The sequence below is a fragment of the Dendrobium catenatum genome, unplaced genomic scaffold, assembly GCF_001605985.2.
Source record: "Dendrobium catenatum unplaced genomic scaffold, ASM160598v2 fragScaff_scaffold_621, whole genome shotgun sequence".
Taxonomy (NCBI): domain Eukaryota; kingdom Viridiplantae; phylum Streptophyta; class Magnoliopsida; order Asparagales; family Orchidaceae; genus Dendrobium; species Dendrobium catenatum.
This window is the reverse complement of record NW_021319083.1, coordinates 17,453,239-17,465,758: the sequence shown is the minus strand read 5'-3', so window position 1 is coordinate 17,465,758 and position 12,520 is coordinate 17,453,239. Positions and strand designations below refer to the sequence as shown.

Below are 12,520 nucleotides of genomic sequence, written 5' to 3'. Positions count from 1 at the left end.
AAGACATGATCGTACATAATTAAAGAATAAACTAGACCAATTAAAGAAGTGTAAATTGTGGAAATAGTTGATGCTTGACCAAACTGGTATTGGATAAAGTCCATTAAAGAAATTTATGGATGTTTTAAATGATTGGTGGAATGAGAAATTATATGTTTATCTCTTTATATTTTAAGGTCTACTAACACTAGTGTAGAATCTAATAAATTTTGCATTGAAATTGTTAATTTTTTATAGGAAATTCTAGATATTAAGATGTTTTGATATAATGGAATAATGCTTGAGTTAGAAGAAAAGCTTGATAGGATGTTTAGTTGTATAGTGGAAACTAGCAATGATGTTTAGATTCAAACTATGAAGTTATGCTGCCGGCGGATACCAACACTGCCAGCTGCTAGTCACCACCACCGCCATCTGTTGACCACCACCACCACCTTCCTCGCTGGTCGAATACTATTTTTGAACGTTACACTACATTTATTACTGAAAAAGAAAATCATTCACTTGTATTTATTTATATTCATCTAAATAACTTCAAAAGTATTTCTTTTTACATCGCATTCTTTTTACAATACGGGGTTGTTTGGGTGGAGGAAAAATAAATGCAATACATGATAAATGTTTTCTTTTAACTTTTTGGTGTTTGATTGGCCACATGATTAAAGTAAAGTAAATTCGCAATGTTTCAGAACTCACACTTTAGTTTATTTTTGGCATGAAGTAAGTCAGCTCAAAATAGAGTGAGAAAGGAATTCATGGGGAAGTAGCTTCTTCGGCTCCTTTGTTCCTACTCAACATCACTCTTTCAAAGAGGCGTCCAGAGTTTGATTTTCATCTTCTATATTTCTCCATTGACGGTCAACTTCGTTGCTTGGAGCGAGGAGTCGATTCTTTAGCACCATCATTGATGTTCTACATTGTAGCAACTTCATTTGACTACTTTCCCATCCGAAAGGAAATGGTAGCATTCACGCAATAGCCTCATACATGCAGGACTAGGACGCCCCTACCGCTTCTTCGACTGGAATGCCACCAATGATATCATTTACCCTCTCGGGATTAAGCACCAGGTTATCTTATCTTCTTACTTTATTTTTTTTCTCTTTCATTCGATTACTGCCCACATTTTTCTCTTGATATCTTGATGTGCACCTCTTCCTTTGCTCCTTTTGTGGGATTCTTGCATAGAATGCTAATAAATGGGCAGTTTTCGGGCCCATACATGTTCTAGATCACAAATGATAATCTCATCATAAAAGTGTGCAATAGCTTCTCGAATCCCTTTCTTCTATTTTTTCAAAAAATTGATTGTGGAAATGGGTGATTTGTTTTAAGTTCTAGATACATCATCAAAAAATTATTATGATCGGGCACAAATCTTGAGACAAAATCATGTTGGAAACTTCCAGCATTAAAATTAGGACCATATGAACTCCAATTTTAGCATACTTATAGTTGAACTGAACGTCTCGCAAATACGAACCCAACGACACTAAATTTGACTCAATTCGAGCCCAAATGAATCCAAATCAAGGGCCTGAAGCGCTGTTGGAGAGTTCAAACCACAATTTGGATTACCAAAAGGTTTCCAAACGTGACATGCTTATAGTTGAATTGAGCGGCTCGACGAGAAGAATCCAACGAGCCCAATATCACGGAATTCAAACATCATTAAAACCTTCAAATGTCTGACGAACGGTCCATGATAAAGGGATTCAACATCGGCTGTCCATCTAAACCACTCCCCATTTAACCTTGATCTTCCTCCTATTTACGGGTCATGTCACTCTAAGAATTCTATAAATAGACCCCTCATTCCTCTTGGAAAGAGACCCCCAAGCCTAAGGAGAAAAGAGAGAGATCAGAGATTGCTCTTACCTCCTTGTCTCCTCGACCACCTCCTTGAGCTTCGCCGGACCACCGCTTGACGCTCTGAGCTTCGCCGTATCACCAACTGACGCCCTAAGCTCCGCTGAACCATCGCTTGATGCCTTTGAGCTCCGTGTGGACCACCACTTAATGCCCTAAGCTCTGCCGGACCACTGCCTGATGCCCTGAGCTCCACCAGACCGCCACCTGACGTCCTAAGCTTCGCTGGACCACCGCTTGACGCCCTGAGCTTCGCCGAACCACCACCTGACGTCATAAGCTCCTCCAAACCACCGCTTGACCCCCAAAGTTCTGTCAGACTACCACCTAACGCCAGGAGTTCTTTCAAGCCACATACGGACTCCATGGTTATGCTAACTAACACCCAATTTTCAAGTGATGCCAAAATTATGTCAGATCACCGGGTGACCGCAAAGTTCCACAAGACCATCAAGTGACGTTGAACTTTCATTTACCCCTGACTTTAACCATACGGTTGATATTTGTAATATGATTGCCCTCAAGGGCGAGTCAACCCACTGTAACCTATTCAAATTATAGTGGAATCATTTTCAACTGGGTCAGGCCTCGTGATTTTTCCCTTTCCAAGATTTTCTTATGTAAAAATCTTGTGTTCTTTGTGTGTGAACCGGATATCCGTGCAGCGCTAAAACGTAAGATCATAACTATATTGCCAAGTATATTCTAGCCCGCAATAGTTCTTATCCCATTATAACAAGATTGCGAGGTTTCAATTTTATAGCAATTTTTTTACTGTATATTTGTCTTCAAATTAATATATATATTTTCAATTTCATAGCAGAAATTTTAAAATACACTGCTTTTACTTTATTATGCACATACATTAACAAACAAGAAAAATAATTCCCTTGCATTTACTTTGTAGACAATCAAAGAGTGCCAAAGTATTATAAATACACTGCATTTATTTTATACTGTATTCTTTTTTCAGACAACCAAACAGCTTTTACATTCTTTTTACACTATATTCTTTTTTTACCAACAAAAGCGCCTCTTAACAAAATAAATAAATAATGTATTTTAATTTTAAAAAATCACATAGTTGCATCAGCTTTTATCTACAATAACTTTTAAACACTATTTTCTTTAAATTAATTTTAAAATTATTTTTCTTAACATCAAAAAGTTAACCAAACGGACCCAAAATAACCCTTTTAGTTTTGAGATTTATAAAAGAAACCTTAAATATTTTGTATTTACATAATAAATAACAAAATGCAAATGCTGTCCACCGCACGACCTCCGTTTTCACTGCAGGAAGTTTCATAACTACCCCTTCTCGATATAAAAACTGGACTTTTCCCGAACAAAGTTTCTTTTCGATCGTGACCGGCGTCCTGGCTTCTAAAAAACCTCGCCGCCTCTTCTCCTCCGCTTGCCGGCGTCTCTTCCATCGCTTCCCTCTTGACGCCACCTCCACGGCCGTGTTGAATTCCGCTTCATCGTCCGTTGCGGCAGGATCGGCATCTTTGTTGCAGCTCTCCCCTCACCCTATCCATGACCATGATGACCCCTCCGCCCCTAATCGAAGTATGCCTTGAATTCCTTCCGCCGTCATCTACTAGTTTCCTTCGGCTTCTTAGCTCCTTAACTCTAGCATTGCCGTGGGACTCTCCTGTTCTCGCGATTTATTAGTTGGCCACTTTTAATCTCTCGCAAATAACGTTCGTCTGGGAACCGGTGTCTAGGGTTTGGGTCCTGGCGCCACCCGCTTGAATACGATTTATCGTTATCCATTTTGGCTAAGTTTGATACCTAGGGCGTAGATTTTATTATGGGGACTCTGTTTTGCGGGATCTAAGTGGTGGTTCCTTCTTTGTTTCTTGCAGCGGGAAGATAATGAAATTTTCGTGCCGAACTCGGAGTTTCCTGAAGGGCCTCAGCCCATGGAAGGTGAGCCCGTAGTCTTGTAAATTGTATTTGAGTTCTTGTTTGATCTAAATCATCGAAGTTGATGATTTCTTCTTTTGCTCTGTAATGGTGCACAGTATGGCGTTCTGGCAATATTTATTCTGCTTTACGCATGACGTGCTCCTTTCTGTTTTTGTTTTTGCTCTTTTTAACTGCTTTGCTCCCCATAATAATTTCTCCTATATTAGTTGCACCTCCGGAGGTTGCCACCACGACTGATATTCAGCAGGTGGAGGACCCCCCATCTTCCAGATTTCTTTGGACGATCGAGAATTTTTCAAGGTTGAACTTTAAGAAGCATTACTCCGACGTTTTCATTGTTGGAGGCTATAAATGGTATCTTTTTTACTTTTCATTTTGATCAATAGTCTTGTTGTCCACACTCTGTTCATTGACAAGGTGCAAGGAAGTTCTAGCTTTTATTTTTCCGGTGGTTATGATGCAGGAGGGTTTTGATTTTTCCAAAGGGGAACAATGTAGAACACTTGTCTATGTACCTAGATGTTGCCGATTCTGCAAGCTTGCCGTATGGGTGGAGTAGACATGCACAATTTGGTCTTGCTGTGATCAATCAGATGCACGGAAAGTTCACTATAAGAAAAGGTATGCTGTTAGTTTATGCATTTGGTTGGTTGCCATGGGTTAAAGTACAACAGCCATGGTTCTGAAAAAATATGAGCTTTACTTTTGCATTATTTCAAGTATAAGCTCGACAGGCTGAATAAAGTTGTTTTTTTGGTGGATTAGCAGCTAGATTTTCTTGTTAATGAAATGTTGAATGTGCAATTCCTTCGGCAAAGTACTTAGCCTGTATACCAATTTGTTGATAGAAACAATTGGTTGAGGATCTTGTCCTGGTAGTGTGATTGTTTGTTGAGCATAGTTTTGCTTCAATTATTGTAATATTATGTTATTGTTAAATTTTCATGCTTTTTATGCCCATGTACATGCTTAAATGCCTTCTTTGTTTCAAATGAGTTTGCTGTTGCATTGATTTTTTTTTCCATACATACTGCTTTATTTCATGCTATTTACATATCTAACACCAAAAACATTAATATTACATGCCTACCATCCATATACAACTTTAATATCAATGCAACAGCAAACTCAACAGCAAACTCGTATTTTTTTTTCCATACCACTCCTATATTTCATTCCTACCACTCATACAATCATATGAACTTTAATATTTCATTTCATGCACCCATATTTATTCTATGGGTGGTAGGCATGTAATATTAATGTTTTGGATGTTAGATATATAAATAGCATGACATAAAGTGGTATGTATGTAAATCTTCCTTTTTTTTTGAAGATCGGCAAACTGCACACATTTCATAGAGTTGATAATCATATGTTTGAAATTTTAGTTCTCGAGTATTTAGGTTTGGTATAAATTAAAAATTCATGAGTGTTTATGTTTGGTATAAATTGAAAATTCATGAGTATTTATGTTTGGTATAAATTGAAAATTCTCCCAGAAAAGCATGCCTCCAAGCCTAACTCATTGTTCATGAACTCAATATATTTTTTATTTATATGGACCGTCATTGAATATGTAATTTTTTTTTTTCATATGACAGAAGCGCAACATCAATTTAACATACGGGAAAGTGATTGGGGATTTACATCATTTATGCCTCTTAGTGATCTTTATGACCCAAATAAAGGATTTCTTGTAAATGATACTGTGGTAGTTGAAGCTGAGGTAGTTGTTCGTAAGTTGGTTGATTATTGGACCTATGACTCAAAAAAAGAAACAGGTTATGTTGGCCTTAAGAATCAAGGTGCCACATGTTATATGAACTCCCTTCTACAGACATTGTACCATATTCCCTATTTTAGAAAGGTATGTTTCCGTATTTTGCATTGAAATTTTTGCATATGAGTGCCTCTTTTAAGGAAGAAAAATCACTCTTAGAGCATGCCTTTCAGGCTGTGTACCATATGCCCACAACTGAGAATGACATTCCCTCAGGAAGCATCCCCTTGGCTCTGCAGAGTCTGTTTTATAAGTTGCAGTATAGTGATACTAGTGTTGCTACAAAAGAGCTTACTAAATCATTTGGTTGGGACACATATGATTCATTCATGCAACATGATGTTCAAGAACTTAATAGGGTTCTTTGTGAGAAGCTGGAAGATAAGATGAAGGTTTGCGGTTAATAATGCTTAGCTTTTCTTGATTCTTGTGATTTGTAAACTAATATAGCATCTCAGGGAACTGCTGTTGAGGGCACAATACAACAATTATTTGAAGGTCACCACATGAACTATATTGATTGCATTAATGTTGATTACAAATCTAGCCGAAAGGAGTCATTCTATGGTAAATAATCATTGTTATCATATAAAAAAACTTATTTTTTTTGGTCATGTAACATTACCTATTTCAGATTTGAACAAAATAATGATTTGGGATTTTGTTTTCACTAATTGTTTATCTGAATCTTGTTTAGACCTGCAACTTGATGTCAAAGGGTGTCGTGATGTTTATGCTTCCTTTGATAAATATGTTGAAGTTGAGTCTCTTGAAGGAGACAACAAGTACCATGCAGAAAAATTTGGTTTACAGGTTAGTTGTGTATTCATACGTTTATTTACTTTAGCTACTTTAAGTGTTATTTGTCTTTGCTAACCCTTTGGACTAAGGGGAGTTTAAGTTGAGGAAATCCTTCTTAGCGGAGTTTCTCAAATGAAGGAAGTGGATGCTTCTTTTTTTTTTTTCGGTCAAATAATATATCCTGTGCCATAATTCCATTGAAGTGCTATTGACATATCAAATGTTGAAGCATCAACTCGGTTATTGGTTTTACTGATCTTATTTGTTTGATTCGGTTTAATTGTTGAAGCATCAACTCGGTTTTTGGTAATACTTTGACTTTTTGTTATTTTTGGTTATTGGTTTAATTTTTATATTGTAAAATTGATAAAACCAAAGATCAAATTATAATAATTTATTCAAAAATTAAATCTACAAAACCTTTGAATTATAAATAAGAAAAAACTATCAATGTGATTTTAATTTATTGCATATATCAAAATTATAAATTTTAGCAAATATTAATTAGTTTTCTTATTAATACTTATCATTCAAGCTAAATGCAATTATATTCATTGTTAATGTTAATAATATTTCGGTTTTTCCAAAACCATATCGAATTGATTGAACTAAAGTTTGGTATGGTTTACTTCAGTTTGAAAAGTAGTTTGGTTAATTTGGTTTTTGGAATTTTTGAATTGATACCAATTGGTTTAGTTGATTTGCAAACCAAACAAATAAGACTACGCGCAGTCGCGCACATACCTATTGACACATTCTGTGATCAAAATATTGGGAAGTTGACAAAAGCAAAAAATATTTTTAGTTGTGCTTATTGAGATTTGTGATATTATTGAAACTGAAGGTAGTTGTGTGTTAGTTTCGTAACCATACAAGATTTGGGTTTTATGCACATAATTGCTCATAACAATTATCAATCAATATTAATATATGACAATGTGATGCCTATTTGTGATGTGTTTAAGTATTTTGGATCTATTATAAAAAGAATGAAGCTATGAATGAAGGTATAATTTCTAGAGTTAAGGTTGAATAGTTAAAATAGGAAACTTTTTTAGTAGTATTGTGTGATTAGAGTATAATTTGTGACTTAAGGTAAAATTTATGTTTTTTTATTTTCATATGCTTTGGACACTGTAATTTTGGATTCTTTGTTTTTTATTTTTGTATTGCCCTATGATGGAAAACAACCTATGATCATGCTTGGGTTTGGTGCTTTTTGGTAGATGCTTTCCACTTGTGTTTTAGTTCTATCTCTCCTGTGGCTCCTCGTTTTCCCTGCTAGCTCTTAGTTTTCCGGCCTGCTAGCTCTCAGTTTCCCTGCTTGTTGGCTGTTCTTTTCCCCTTTGCTGATTCCTATACTATGTGTTTTGACTTCTCATTGTGAGCACTGTCTTGAATGTTTTCTATTGGCTATTTTAGTGGCACATTTATGTGATCCAACCATTAAAAAAGCGGACGAGGCATCCCCATTGAGTCGCACCTCAAGTCGAGGCGGAAGTCATGCGTATCGGGGCTTACGCCTGGAACCATCCAGCGAAGCTTACGATTTTTTCGCACGAGGCGTACGCATCAGAGCGTAACGCCTCGAGGCAGTACGAGGCATCGCTTCAAATTTTTTTCTTCGGTATATATGTAAATACGATGCAGCCGATTCGTGTTTGCGTATTCGCGTATAGGATTAGGGCTTCATGTGAGTATTGAAAGGCGAGCTGGTGGCGAAGCCGTGAGGGAAAACGACGAAGCCGTGAGGGAAGAAGACGAAGCCGTGAGTGCAGGAGACGAAGTCGGAAGGAGATGACGCAGGAAACAAGGATGAAAGCAATAATTGTTTCGAAAGCAAGAAACGAAGCCCAAGTTGTGAGTGCAGGAAATGTTCAGGCCTCGATTAGGTTGAAAGAGCAGTTGAGCGGTGTTGTGGGCCTTGACTTTGAAGTGCAGTAACGAAATCTTGAATAACTCATGATTCAGCTTTCTTTCATTCGTCCGCTCAGTACATGCTCGGTACTGCTAGGTATCGCTAGATATCGCTCGGTACTGAGCAAGTATATGCTCGGTACTGAGCAAGTATATGCTCGGTACTGAGCGGTACATGCTCGGTACCACTAGGTAGATGCTCGGTACCAAGCCAGTACTGCTCGGTACCGAGCAAGTATATGCTTGGTACTGAGCGGTACATGCTCGGTACCGAGCCAGTATCGCTCGGTACATGCTCAGTACTGTTAGGTAAATGCTCGATACCACTCTATATCTTTCCATACAAACAATATACGAACTTTAAAAACAAGCAGAATCAAGGAATCAATGAAATATTGAGAATGAAATTGACTATTTGCTTGTTGATGAGTTACAATCTGATGATGAATGGGTTACTCCTATGAATGCTGATGTTTCTGAAGTTGAAGCAGAAAGAGAAACTCATGTCAATGAAGAAGACAATGAAGCAACTATCCAAGTATATATAAGAAAGAAATAAAGTGAGATTGGAGCTTCAAAAAAATTCAAAGATATTCTTAAATATAATGAATTATTTTGTATGTTACTATTATTTCATTTTAGAGTTAATGAAATATTAATTGATATAGGAGATAGAGGAAAAAAATGTTATAGATGAAGAAGAGTTTGAGGATGACTTTGACATTAATTATGAAGATTCTTCTGAAGACAATCAAAGTGATAATGAGTCTGCTTTGGGTCTTTATCCTAAGGGGATGTTTTATTTTTAAGTGAGTTTATTTTAAATCTTGTATTATAGTAATATTATCTTGAAAAAAATCTTCAAATTCATAGTTGACATAATATTTTGTTATTTTTTGTCATTATTTATAATTTTAAATTAATTTATTTTAATCGTTTTGAGGCTTACGGCTTGATCCGCCTCGAGGCTTACGCCTTGCCTCGCTTAGAAAAAAAGCCTCGATTCCTGATTTCGCCTTTTAAAACCTTGATGTGATCTATTAAATGTTATTTCTCTTCTTTCTCCTATATATAGTGACTGAATTGTTGTTGGGAGGGTTGTTGTTGGTGAAAACAAATTCAGACATGAGGGTTTCTTCCTAGCTTGAGAGCTATCTTTTTCCTAATCCATTTTTTTTCTTTCCGGTCTTCTTCCTAGTTCTTCTCTCCACGATTTCACTTCCATTTGTATCTTTCTTCTCTAAACATTGTGAGCTATAAGGTGTGTTGTGCTATGTTCTATTTGTATTTGTTGGAGGAGCATTTGCCTGCGCTAGATCACAAAAATTCATGTGGTGGATCTTTGGTTTGTCCTTTCCTTAGAGCACCTTTTTCCGATTTTGTGATTTACATATGAGGTGACCATACGTAGTTGTTCTGAGGGTATTTGAATTTAATTGTTTGGTTTCTTGTGTGTCTTCCTTACTATTTTCTAAGCTTTGTTTCCTAATTAGTTTTCATTATTTGTTTGTTTATGTGATATTTGAAAGAAGTGTCAGAATTTGCATTCATAATATTTTCCTACTTGGTTTAAGAATTTAGGTTGCATCAATTTGGTATCAGAGAATTAGGTTGTTGATCCATCTTCCTTTATTTTAAAAAAAAGAAACAATAGCTAAGAAACAACAATAAAAAATTTGATTCCATCTAGCCTAAGCAATCTCTAGGAAGAAAAGCTCAAAATTCACAAGCAGTCATGGGAATAGAAAACCATCTTTGTGAACATCATTGCTCCATTGATCACTGGAATAGAAAACTTGTCTGACACAATCTCCTTTTTTAGGACTCGTTAATCCATGCAGAATCTTCAGCTCCCATCCTTCTTTACTAATAAGTTTGGGCTAGATCTCGATCTGATTATTCCCGTCTCCAACATCTCCAATATCAACTTCTCAATCCCGGATTAGCTTTTCAATCTCATCCTTCTGGATCTAAGGGTAGTGGTAAGCCTTGACGTTTATTGGTGTCAGCATGCTCCTGCTCCCTATGTGGTGGCTGAAAAATCTCGTTGAACTGTTCGATAAGCGGCTGTTCTGAAGGAGGGATATCTTCCCTTTCCTATAATGTTACCCCCTTTAAGCTTTGCAGCTCCACCAAAAATCCTCATCTCATCTCCTGTATGGTCTTCACCATGGTTTTGAGAGACACCATGGCTTTAGATAATCCTGCGTCTCCCATGATCACCACCCTTCTTCTTTCCATCACTAGATCCATCGTCAATGTTCTCCAATTAACCTTGGTATCTCCCAAGGTTTGTAGCAATTTCATCCCTAGGAGACATCCTTGCTCCACAGCTCTGATAGAAGGAAGTCCTCCCTCACCTGAACCCTCTATATGGTTAGAACAACTCCCTTACACACTCCTCTACCCGTCTTCACCTTCTTAGTACACATCGTCACTCCATAGCACCTTGTGTCTACTAGTTACACCCCTAATTGGTCTACAATTTAGTTGGAGATGAAATTTTCGGTCCCCCTACTATCTATCACCACCACCACCACCATGTATGCTATTTCTCCTTCACTTTCATGGTGTAATTTGAAGTGAATCCCACCACTGAGTTTAAGGAGACCTTCACCATATCTTGATGTAGCTCTTTCTCATCCTTTACTAAGGCCTCACTTCCACCTGCCTCCTTAGCTTCCTCTTCATCATAGATAGTGATAACCTGAATATTTCTGTCCACCGGTGTATACTTTTTACACATATGAAGCACAATCCCTTCACCCTCTTCTTTTGGAGCTCCTTCTTAGTGAGCTTCTTAAAGTTTCCTCGGATTCCCCCTCCTATAGGCTTCTCCTTTAGGTTCTCTCGAGGGCTACACAATGTCGGGCTCTTGGGTGCTAAAAAGGTGGTGGTTATCTTGTACGAGCCTCCTAAACTGCTGCCTTAGGCCCTCCGCTCCAGGTGTTTCTGATCTTCCATTAATTGGGCTAGCTCTATAACCTCTCCCAAATCACGAAAGCTCATCACTCTAACTGTCGTCCGTATCTCTGGTTTGAGTCTCATCATGAAGTTCCCCTCTAGTACAGTCTCAGAAAGCCTGTCTAGTCGGCTAGCAGCCTAGCAAGATACACAAACCTCTCACGATACTCTACCACTGAGCCTTCATGCGTCAGAGCGAAGAATTGCTCATAGAAGTCATCTCCCTCGCTGGTTCAAAAATATTCCAACAAGCAATCCTCAAACTCCCTCTAGCTCTGTATGGATCGTCTCATGTCTCTCCATTGTTACCTTACTAATGCCTTCCCCTCCAAACCCAAGCCAGCTTCCATCAATCTCTCTTCCATCAATCCGTTGACAGTGAAATACCTCTCCATCTTTTAGATCAACCAATGTGCATATTCTCCCTAAAAATAGACATTTTCAGCTTCACCCTAGGATCTACTCCGTTCCCCCTGTTTCCTCCATAATTTCCCAAACCCCAAGTGGGTGGTCTCTCACAAGTGTCTCGATCCTCTCTTCTACGTTCGTAACCAAATCCTTCTTCACCCCTTCTCCTTTTAAAATCAGTACCCCTTCGCTCATGACCAACTCCTCTCCTTACAAAATCCACACCCCTTTGCTCATACCAACTACTCATCTCCTCCCTAGGAATAGGCTCCAGGGGAGGAGAGATTATTCTGTATGGTGTCCAAACTCGTTCGGACATCGCACATAATAATTTTTCCCAGGGTAGACATTCCGTTTTCTCCCTCCCGAATCTGCATCTTCTAATTTTCCTCTATTCTTATCAGATTAGGGTTTCCCCCATTTCTTTGGTCACCAGTGGCTCCCGCTCCTAGCGTCTTCGATGATGCCGTTTTGAGCTGGGCCTCGAGTTGACGGATGAAAATTGATTTTCAAAATTTGAATTTTTTTTCTACAAAATTTGATTTCAATTGGCCGATCTCCTCTTCCATTACTTTTACTTTTCTTCCAGCCATAGGTGCCCGAATTAATTTTCTTTGATACCGATATGATAGGAAGTGCTTTTAGAAATAGATGAAACCTTGGGCTGAAATTGAATTTTAGCAAAGCCCGAACCAGTAAATGAGAAGAAGTATGTGGAAGAACACAAGAGAACCTTTTTAATTGATGATAGATGGAAGAAAATGAACCAGATACAATTGATCATTAATTGGAGAGGAAGATCCATCTCTCCCAAACCCTAGCTGCCCACTATAGTCTCTTCTA

General features: G+C 37.8%; 1 protein-coding gene across 1 annotated transcript in view; it reads left to right on the top strand.

Moving 5' to 3' along the window:
* Window positions 1-3,209: 3,209 nt before the first annotated feature.
* The window catches only part of LOC110105447 (ubiquitin carboxyl-terminal hydrolase 12), an 86,596-nt gene continuing 77,285 nt past the window's right edge, over window positions 3,210-12,520 (top strand). The window contains exons 1-8 of the mRNA XM_020834958.2: window positions 3,210-3,441; window positions 3,741-3,804; window positions 4,011-4,158; window positions 4,268-4,425; window positions 5,409-5,674; window positions 5,761-5,979; window positions 6,046-6,154; window positions 6,285-6,400. Of these exons, the coding sequence (XP_020690617.1) occupies window positions 3,409-3,441; window positions 3,741-3,804; window positions 4,011-4,158; window positions 4,268-4,425; window positions 5,409-5,674; window positions 5,761-5,979; window positions 6,046-6,154; window positions 6,285-6,400 (1,113 nt within the window). The 5' untranslated portion in view covers window positions 3,210-3,408. The remainder of the gene's footprint in view (window positions 3,442-3,740; window positions 3,805-4,010; window positions 4,159-4,267; window positions 4,426-5,408; window positions 5,675-5,760; window positions 5,980-6,045; window positions 6,155-6,284; window positions 6,401-12,520) is intronic.